Source organism: Apaloderma vittatum, unplaced genomic scaffold, assembly GCF_000703405.1.
Source record: "Apaloderma vittatum isolate BGI_N311 unplaced genomic scaffold, ASM70340v1 scaffold7833, whole genome shotgun sequence".
Classification (NCBI taxonomy): Eukaryota; Metazoa; Chordata; class Aves; order Trogoniformes; family Trogonidae; genus Apaloderma; species Apaloderma vittatum.
In genome coordinates this window covers 375-10104 of record NW_009707439.1, presented here as the reverse complement: position 1 = coordinate 10104, position 9730 = coordinate 375, and the positions used below count along the sequence as shown (strand labels likewise).

At 43.0% G+C, this 9730-nt stretch overlaps 1 protein-coding gene across 1 annotated transcript; it reads right to left on the bottom strand.

Annotated features, from left to right (window-relative positions):
- Positions 1-24: 24 nt before the first annotated feature.
- Positions 25-5344, bottom strand: LOC104271509 (L-threonine 3-dehydrogenase, mitochondrial-like). The gene is given in 9 exon segments (XM_009866193.1): positions 25-377; positions 380-406; positions 650-919; positions 1379-1469; positions 2190-2362; positions 2447-2596; positions 3315-3385; positions 4741-4783; positions 5139-5344. Coding segments are annotated over 9 exon segments (1110 nt in total). The 5' UTR covers positions 5323-5344; the 3' UTR covers positions 25-276.
- Positions 5345-9730: the final 4386 nt, after the last annotated feature.

Here is a 9730-nt window from a genome sequence, read left to right as displayed (position 1 = left end):
GCCAAGAGTAAGTACTCCTTTTTTTACTTTTTTTTTCTTCTAGCTGCTTAAGTGTGAAAGTTCAAGTGTTTGTTGTCAGTGCTGTGCTTCGAGACAGCACCAAGCGATGTCATTTACCTAATAGCACATTCCAGCTACAGTATGTTTCTGCCCAACTCTATTGCTACTTACAAAAATTAATAACTGACATGCTCCAAGACTCAGAAAAGTATAAACTAATTTAGCCATTTTTTCCTGGTCCTCTGTGGAAATCCGGAAACATCTTAACAAAGTATTTCAGTTAGCTTGAGCAATCCTGGAGTCAGACCCGAGGTAGCTAAACATTGTTGTCACCAACTCGGGGAGATCATAATCATGTTTCCAACCCCAGTCCCCCTGTCGTCAAAGTTCATTGGCCAGCTGTCAGCTGCAATGAAAAGAGAGACAAAAGAAGGATCGTGAGGTTTAAGAAAAATTTCTTTAAGCTTCAAGATATGTCATCACCGGCCATTTGAACTATTAAAGCTGAATTTCAAACTGAAAGAGTTGAATTGTAACAGGAGCAATCTGCAAGTCCCCTAAAGAAAATAATTTATTTTTTTTTCCTCTCTTTAATACACAGAAATCTGCTGGTTTTTTCTCACCTGCTGCCAGAGAAGCCGATACTAACCTATGGCCTGCCTGACGTCATCCACGTTGTACGTCACTTCGAGCTCAGGGACGTGCTTCTGCACCTCCTGCGCCAGCTCTTCAGGAGTGAAGCTCATGGCGCTGATGTTGTAGGTCCTCATGCTCAGGGCCTCTGCGGGGGCCTCCATCACCTCCAAAGTCGCTTTCAGACAGTCGTCGATGTACATCATAGGGAGACGGGTGTCTGGTTTGAGGTTGCACTGAAATTTGCCGGTCTTTATGGCGTCGTGGAATATCTGGACAGCGTAATCTGTAGAAAAGAACAACGATGCACATAGTCATCAGCCTCAATCTGTTGCTCATTTCACAACAGCCATCCTCAGGCCAGCCCTTAATTCTCCTGCCTAAAACCGAGTGGAACCGTGTATGATTTACGTTTTACAGCAGGAGTGCAAATCGTTTTGAACCACCCCAACGCTATTCTAGCATTTGCATGTTGCAGCAAGTCAGCAGAGTTGAAAATATTTTTAAAAAAGAGGGTCTCAATGAGAGTAATCGATCCCAAAATCTCTTCGCTGTTTAAAGGTAGAGACTACAAAATTATGCCCTAGACTGGAGTGGACAACAAATATTGCCGCAATATGGTTGGAAAAACATCTCTGCACTGATGCTCTACACTACCACAGATTAAATTTCTACACATACATAAAAAATTACTGTGTTGCCTTGTTTCTGCTGCAATACTGGGAAATCCACACAAGTCCCTTACCAGTTGTTCCCCCACCAGGCTGGGAGTCAGCGGATATAATTCCTGGATACCTGAGGCAGCGGAAGTCCAGGCCGTACCGGTAATGGTAGTACTACGGAGGGCAGAGAGAAACACAGCTTTACACATCAAGACTAAGCCTGATATCGCAGGAAAAAATCTGAACAGTCTCCATTTCCTGCCAGGTAGTTGCTGTCCCTGCTTGCCCTTTTCTAGTTGACACCCACATCAGATTCTTTATAGAGATTGGCTTCTAACATAGGGTCTAGATGTGGTGTTTAAAAACCGAAAATTCCTAAGTTTGTAAGACATTTTGGGTTAATGAAGTCTTCAGACCTGCCACCGTCCTTCATAAATGTCAGGAAACTGTACGTAAAAACATCAGCCTTAACAATGTTACATTTCTAAAAACACCTACAAAGGCAAAAGAGAACTCGTGCATGTACAGATTCCCACAGCTTCAATTTTAGAGTCTGTTTAGGGGGCGAGGGGAAGGTCATCAACCGCCTGGCCTGCTTTTGCAAGGCTTTGTACACTCATTTATGCCATTTGTATCGGCAGATGAGGCAGAGAGGCCAAAGTCAAAAGCACCAGGGAAAGAAACAACAGTGAAAGTGAGATGTTTGCCAGCTTCCAACTCTTTGTACTTCTTCCAACAATGTTCAAAAGGTATTTGCCCTTAAGAGCTGCCTCAGAGAACTATTTGAGTACTAAAGTCAGGAGGAAAGAAAGAATGGGGAAAACAGTATCACAGTGGGGAATCTACAAAAACAACAAAGCTTTCATAAAATACAGAAAATTAAAAAACCCTCACTTCTCCCATGAGCTCAGCGTGAACCTTGGACACTCCATAGATCGTCCTCGGTCTCTGAATGCAGAGATCGGGAGTTGGATCTCGAGGAGAGGTGGGCCCAAAAGCTCCAATAGTGCTCGGAACGAAGAGTCTCAAATTATGCTCAGCCGCAATATCCAGAACATTGTGTAAACCTGCAACAAATCAACAGGATTTATCAGAACCTACACTGCACCTTCACAAGCCTCTGCAGAGTCATTGAAACCCTGGGCACGTACCGGTAATATTTACAGCTCTGGCCAAAGGGACGTTGGCTTCGCCAACAGCACTGAGCAAAGCGCTGTAGTGGAACAGCCAAGTTATCCGATTGTTCACCACTATCTCGCGTAAATTCTTGTAGTCCAAGATATCCGCGTAGATAAAAGGACCTGGAAGAAATGGAATGGGCAGGAAATTGAAACCCAAGAATGACCGTAAAGAAAAGTTCCACCTGAACCTCAAATTGCTGCTTCTTGACCGTACCTTGACTGAGGATTTGACTGCACAGCAGAATGCACACCTACCGGCAGTAGCCAATAAGTTAGGAAATAAACAGCAGAAACAAAGGGAAACTGCTACCTTTGACTCAAACTCATGCAAGAACTTGTTTTATCCAGCATAAAAACATCTCATGCACACTATCCAAATACCTAAACATGTCATTGAGCAGTAATGATGAAGTAAAACTTACACAAGTTTCTAATGAAAATAAAGGAATGCAAAAATCCTACCCTACATCTATCTTATCAGAAAAACTGCCTGTGCATGGAAAAGCAAAGCAAGACTTTTAATTTCCAACTTGTTCCCTCCAAGAGAATAAAAGTCACATCTTTTTACAACAGGAGCACAACAGCCAAGCTCAGCTCAACTCGAGTAGTTATCCTGGTCAACAATGTAGCAAAGCAACAGTGAGAAAATGCAAAGAAAAGTAGTTAGAAAGAGGGACAAGAAAGAAGAAGTTAATGTCTTGGCAAGAATTCAAAGCGGGAAGGCAATATCTCGAAGTTTCAAACAGCAACATGTTCAGTTTAATCCACGTATCTAGACTTTGGTAACATCAGAGGTGAAGTCGAGACTTTTTTTCCGTATGCTTCCCCAGTCACTTACCACTATAAAAAACATTATCTGCAGGCTTTCTAATGTCAGACAAGATCACATTGTTCTTTCCAAAGCGTTTCCTGTGTAAAAATAACCACGTGGTGCAGTGAGTGCACAGCCTTTGAGAAAACGCATAAGTTGCTATGCTGCTATTTTGTCTTGCAGGAGCCAAATCAGAAGAACAATAATTACCACAACAAAACCAGTTATTACGCTAAAAACAAAAAACCCCGAGATGCTTTAAATGTCAATATACCATCTTAGAAAATCAGTAAACTACTTCAAGCAGCAGCAAAAGACTGCCTAAGGATAGAGAAATCTTTTGAAAAGTGAAAATACATCAAGAGAAAAGACATTCCTACCCTCTCCTTTCTGAAAATTTCACCTGGGGTTAAATTGCTCCCCTGCAGACACTAAAAAGCCACTGGGCTTTGCTGGAACCGCAGCTACTTTTGTATCAGCAACGTAAATACAACTGAGCCTTGTGCTTTTCTAATGAGCACAAGCTTGTTGCAGAGAGCGAGTCTGACGGCATTGGAGTGCACTCCAGCCTTCCATTGTGTGGATGTTTTTTTAAATATCTCCTAGAAAGGGTAGAAAACATTCAAACAGCCAGCGGGGGTTGAACGCAGTGAGTTTGCTCGTGTTTGGTCACAGTTCAAATGCCCTGCCACAACCACTGCCTGTGCGCACATGATATTCTAGAGCTGAGCAGGTGTGGACACGGACAACGATACGGACCAGGGAGAGCTCTCAGAGCATTTTACGTTTCTTGAAAGGATGCCAGAGAGAAAATAACGTAACTGTGCATGTGAGGCAGGGGAAAAGAAAGAGTCAGAAGAAATATATATTCAATTTATACCTTACGCTGCGTCAGGTCATTTTTCACCAAATCATAAAAGCTTCCAAGATTTTGTATCCTAATTTTTATTTTTGTTTGTACTTTACTGAATAGGACAACTTATCCCTGAAGTTACTGACTGAAATTCTCAGAGACGTAGCAGTCAGCTGCTGCAAAGGTAGGTAGCAACGGACTAGGTATTTTGCACTCAAATCCAGACTTATTTGGCTAGATCAGAAAAGAGAAGAGGAAAACTGACCACCCTCTGAGGATTCCGATTCGGAATACTTCCACTTAACGGGAAGCAAACTGAACTCAGTGACTAGTCTCTTAGGCAAAATCAAGTTGTTTTGGGAATCGTGACCAATGTACACACAGAAAGGTCATCAGTGAACCCAAACAAAGCACAGGAGTAAAAAAAGAAGATGATGGTAAAAATTTGAAGTTATTTACAAAACCAAGAGGCAAAAAATGCATTTTCCAGTCACCACCAGGATTCTTTATTAAACAACTTTCTGAAAAGTTATTGCTTCTAAAAGTGATGGCTAAGCCTTGAATTCCTCACTAATAACAAGTCAGAGAATGATGAAGTACCTTAGGAGCTTAGCAAGTCCCACTCCAAGCTGGCCAAGGCCACCTAAAAGTCAAAGTACAAGAGAAAAAAAAAATCAGAGAACAAGGGAAACTAAAATACAGAGCTCCATTTTCACACATATCACACCAGAAATGAGCGCTCACTTTCTCAGTGAGTCAGGAAGCTTTTCTATTTTTCTGAAGGGAAACCCAAGGAAATGGTTTCAGTAGATTTCTGGAATAAAACAGTAGAAAAGTTCACATGGGACTCCGATCTTATTACCACACAGGAAAGATCATGACAATTCCAGAATATTTGGGCTGGTTTTGCTTCCAGTTGTCCTGCTCAGCAGGGAGGGAGGAGGGGAGGGACTCAGCTGAGAAGCTGGAGCAAGAATATATATGACAGGAATGCTGACCTGTAATTAGCACCCGAGGGTGATCAGATTCAGCAAAAGAAACCGAATGAAAGCTCGCATCGGAGGCGACCTGGCGGGGGGAGACTCCAATGCATCGAACAGGCACGATGGAAATCCTGCATCCGCAGCCAGAGCTCTGTAGCAGCTGGCCGACAGCTCTGCTCACGTTTCTGACAACTGGCATCTTCTTTCTTCAGCTACGCTGTGAGAACAAGAGAAAAAGATTAGTCCCAAGTGACTCAACCGTATTAAACATTTCAAACACCTCCTTGGAAAACTCTTGAAAGGTTCCAGAGAAGGCTGATGCAATCCAAGTCCCAGCTGACATGCCAGACGAAAGCCACATCTACTAGGAAACAGCTTCTGAAGTAATATGAATAGCGCTAATGTATTCACCAGGGTGAGCTCAAGAAAATATCCACTGCCCGAGCACAGAGTGCAGTATAATGAACAGTGAGAACACAGCTCAAGTTTAAGCCTTTTTTTTAGAAAAAAAAACAACCAGTCACTAGAACCCAAGCATAAGACAAAAAAATAAAAAATTTCAAGCCCAAGACAACAAACACAGAATTCAACAGCTTCCGCTGCTGTGATTACAGAGCTTCACTGTAATTTGTAGACTGCCATGAATAAGCAAAACTTCTCAGTACTGCATCAGCAAGATTCAGCTAAGCCAAGAGGCCACAGTAAATCTCTTTAAAGAGCACTGCTTTGCTCAAGCTTAACATGCATGAGGGACAGTACCCAGGAAGCAAAATGTCCTAATTATTTCACACACAAATAAATAAAAAGACATCAATCATTCATAATAACACACTGCAAAAATATCATTGTTACCCTGAGCTTCAGTTCTCTTTCTCTCCAAATCTTTCGTATCCGGGAAGGAAACGGAGAAGAATGTACCCTAAATAAATCACACACGCATCTGCATGGTTTTTTCTGAGGTTCCAGTTTACCTATTTCAAACATAATTCTTAAGGCACAATCGCTTAAACTCTTCCTTATCCCTTTGTGAAAAATCTTTAGCTCTTTTCCCCAAAGTGCTAGGATAAGTAAAATCCCAGAAGAAAATGAAGCGCAAACTAGTTTGTGTGAGATCACCTACCAATTCCTTTCTCATATGTGTTCTTGTGGCATATATTATAATAAGAAGAGTCCAGAAGGAAGGCCACAAGAAGAAATTATGGCAGCTAATTGCTGCAGACGAATTCCAGCACTACCAATTCTAGAAAAGCAAACAAGTAATTAATGTGGGTGTTCCTTTCACTTAAGGCAACACACAAGGCTGAGAATTTTCTGGTACTTTAGGGAGTCCTGCTATTTAAATACACAAGACTTGCTAAACTACCTATCACCAGTGCATGATTAAAAATTACATTTGCATATTCAAAATGTTCAAAGAGACTTACTTTGAGACACTTCCCCCTCCCTTCCCACTTAGACTCGTTTGCTCACTTGCTTATTGCATTGAGAAACCCAGTCAATTAGTATCCGGATCAATTAGCCAAGCCTCTGCTGCACTTGACAGCCACAAACCCATTAGGAGGGATCAGTCTCCCTGATTACAGGTTTCAGCAATTAAAGCTGCCCCTTCTCCTGTCCCAGAGCAACTGTTCTGTCTCCTCTCAGCTTTCCCTGAGTCTCTTGCAACGCCACATTACACACTAACCCGACACGCCTACATCTAACTCCACTTACACTGCCGGGGCAAAGGAGCTATTCCTCAAGCACAGAAGGTGAAGAAGCCCCTTTTCCTGAGGGCTCAGTCTCCGAGGTAACAAACTGCTGTCTAAGAGCTTAAGGCATCTTTCTCCCAACTTGATTCTCTATCCCCTTGCTTAGGACAATTCAGCTTCCTAAACGGCCCCAAAGGTGGTGAAGCATCTCTCTTAGGAGGAAAGGCAGAGAGATCTGGGAAATGTTTGCCTGGCAAAGGGAAGGTTCAGGGGGGATCTTCTCAATGTATATAAACACCTGGAGGGAAAGTGCCAGGACCAGAGGCCACGGACACCCACTGAAACACAGAAGGTTCCCCTCTGAACACCAGGAAACACCGTTCTACCGTGAGGGCAACCGAACACCAGCAGATTGTCCAGGCAGGTGATGGAATCTCCATCCTTGGAGATCTTCAACAGCCATCTGGACACAGTCCAAGGCTCTGGGTGGCCTTCCTTCAGCAGGGGGGCTGGTCCAGACGCCCTCCCGAGGTTCCCCTCCAACCACACCTGGTCTCTAACACTCAGCCAAAGCACTACGGACATTTCCTTGCCCTGCAAGCTCGCCTTCACAACACAGACGTGTTCTTACTCTTTTGAGATTCAGTCCCTGGCAAGCTTACATGAAATGAGCCAACTGGTGGAAAAATACTTCGGTGTGCAGGGGAAGCAAGGAGCAGACAGACATATCCAGACAATTCAGTCTTGGAAGACACGTTTTGCCCTAGGAAACCAACGTAAGAGTACAAAAGGGCAGTGTTAGCCCTTTAAAGAGTCACAATAACTCTTTCTTGTTTCAGACTGGGATAACAGACAACTCTTACAGCACTAAGAAAGACTCACTGGTCTCTGTTGCAGAAAATTTCCCCTTAAAGTATCTAAAAAGGCATTTTGAGCTCTACAAACAAAGCACAAATTAAAGGTAGTTGCTACTAAAAATGCCACACGGGGATTAAATTGGTTTCCCACCTACGGGACTGGTTTCTTCAAAAGCACGTGGAGTGAAACCACACAGGCTTAAGTTGAGAATCTACTTGCAAGTCAAGGCTGACTCAAAAGAAGAGTCAACATATTTTATAGAAAAAGACACTGAAAAAACCCCTGGCTCACCAAACAGCGCAGCTGCTTACAAAAATCCCCTTTATGGCATGCCTTTATTTCTGTTTCAAATATGAAGGGGGGAAAAAAACGGTGTAAACTATTAAATTCTAAAGTTGCCAACAAATACACAAATATATAAAGAAATTAACAGTAAGCTTTAAAAACACTTCCCTAAACTAATCGTGAAATAAAGTTAGCCCCAACACAGCAATTAATTCCCAAAGCAGCCTGGACAGAAAAGCCCATTTTGCTAGATCACTTTGCCATTTTTGTTAACTCCGAGGAGTTACTAACAGCTCCAAACACAGAAAGTATTCATTTAACTGATGTAAAAAAACCTTAAAATCAGTGAAAGGTTTCTCTTTCTTCCTATCCCAAAGAGGAATGCTTCTGTTAGGAACTGGAGATAAAAACAAAAATATGTATTTCTTCAGCCTCCCACCCCCCCATACTACCTTCCGACTAGTTTTACAGTCACTGGTTTTACTCCTCGCCCCAAAATGATATCAGAAACTAGCTCTTTTGTTTTCTAGATCAAGTAAAAGGAGAAAGCTTTATCCTGAAACATGGCAGTTACTTCCTCCACCCCGTTAATTTAAAGTAACAACTGACACAAGCTTCAAGGATTAAGCAATACCCACTGGAATTTTTTCCCTCTTCTGTACTCACCTGTCCCTCAGCTGCTGATCGGGCAGAAGCAGAGCGGAGATGGCAATTTATAAGACACTGCCTCTTTCGAAAGCCAATCAAAACCCGACGGAAAGTAGGAGTTGTCCCACACCTTAAAAAAAAAAAAAATAAAAAAAATTTGTGCGCGTAAGAGCAGCAGCTGCCAGTGATATCGCTTCGTTCACATTTGCTCGATTTTGAAATGCCTGTAACTTTGTGATAGGCAGAGGACTCTGAAGCTACGTAACCAGCTCCTGTAACGTAGAGAACTGGACAACCTGGGGTCATCTCTGAAGGTTTTTAAAACCTAATTGATTCCAGCGCGGAGGATTAGTATAAAGCAAACACATGTTCAGACGGGAAGCAATAATCTCTCCTGGATAGCAGGCAACTTCTGAGTTTTGTAAGAAGATTAAAGTGTGGGGAGAGGGAAAAGAGGGGGGAAAAAGAAACTGGCTTGTAAAATGACATTCACCAAATTAATTGCCAGCTGCTGTTCCTTTGCGAGATTTCCAAAGCGTTACATAAGCACCAAGCACCTGTTGCTCACACAAAAGACAAAACCATATTTATAGAAGCCAATAGTTTCTTACGTATTAGTTATTAATGGAACACGACAGTGATAAGAGAGATAAGAAACCCCTGGGTTTGGTCTGGAAAATCCCACGGCAGTAAGCTTCCAAGAAAATGGGAAAGATGGAGGAGAGAGAGGTCAGAACCAAACCCCCAAATCTCCCACGGCATTTCGGGGAGGGGGATGCTGCACAGCTGCTGAGATACCCCAGGGCTGCTCCTCCACAGAGCTAACCAAAGAAGTCCAAAACTCCCTTCTGTCAAAGAAAATAAGATACTTTCTAGGGCACAGTTTCTCGCAGATTCCCAGCCACTGGTGCTTTCAGAAGAGCCAACATCCTTGGGCATAGCTCCCCTCCAAGCTATCATCCTCGACTCACGTTCGTCTCCAAACACCACACAGCTTCTGCTTCAGACCCAAGGAAGGGTTTAAGCACCGGCAAGTTCCTCGACTTTTTCCTCCTGTACCAAGAAGACCTCGAGTGGAAGCCACCTCCCGCCTGGGGCATCCTGAAGACGAAGCCCACGCCGCCT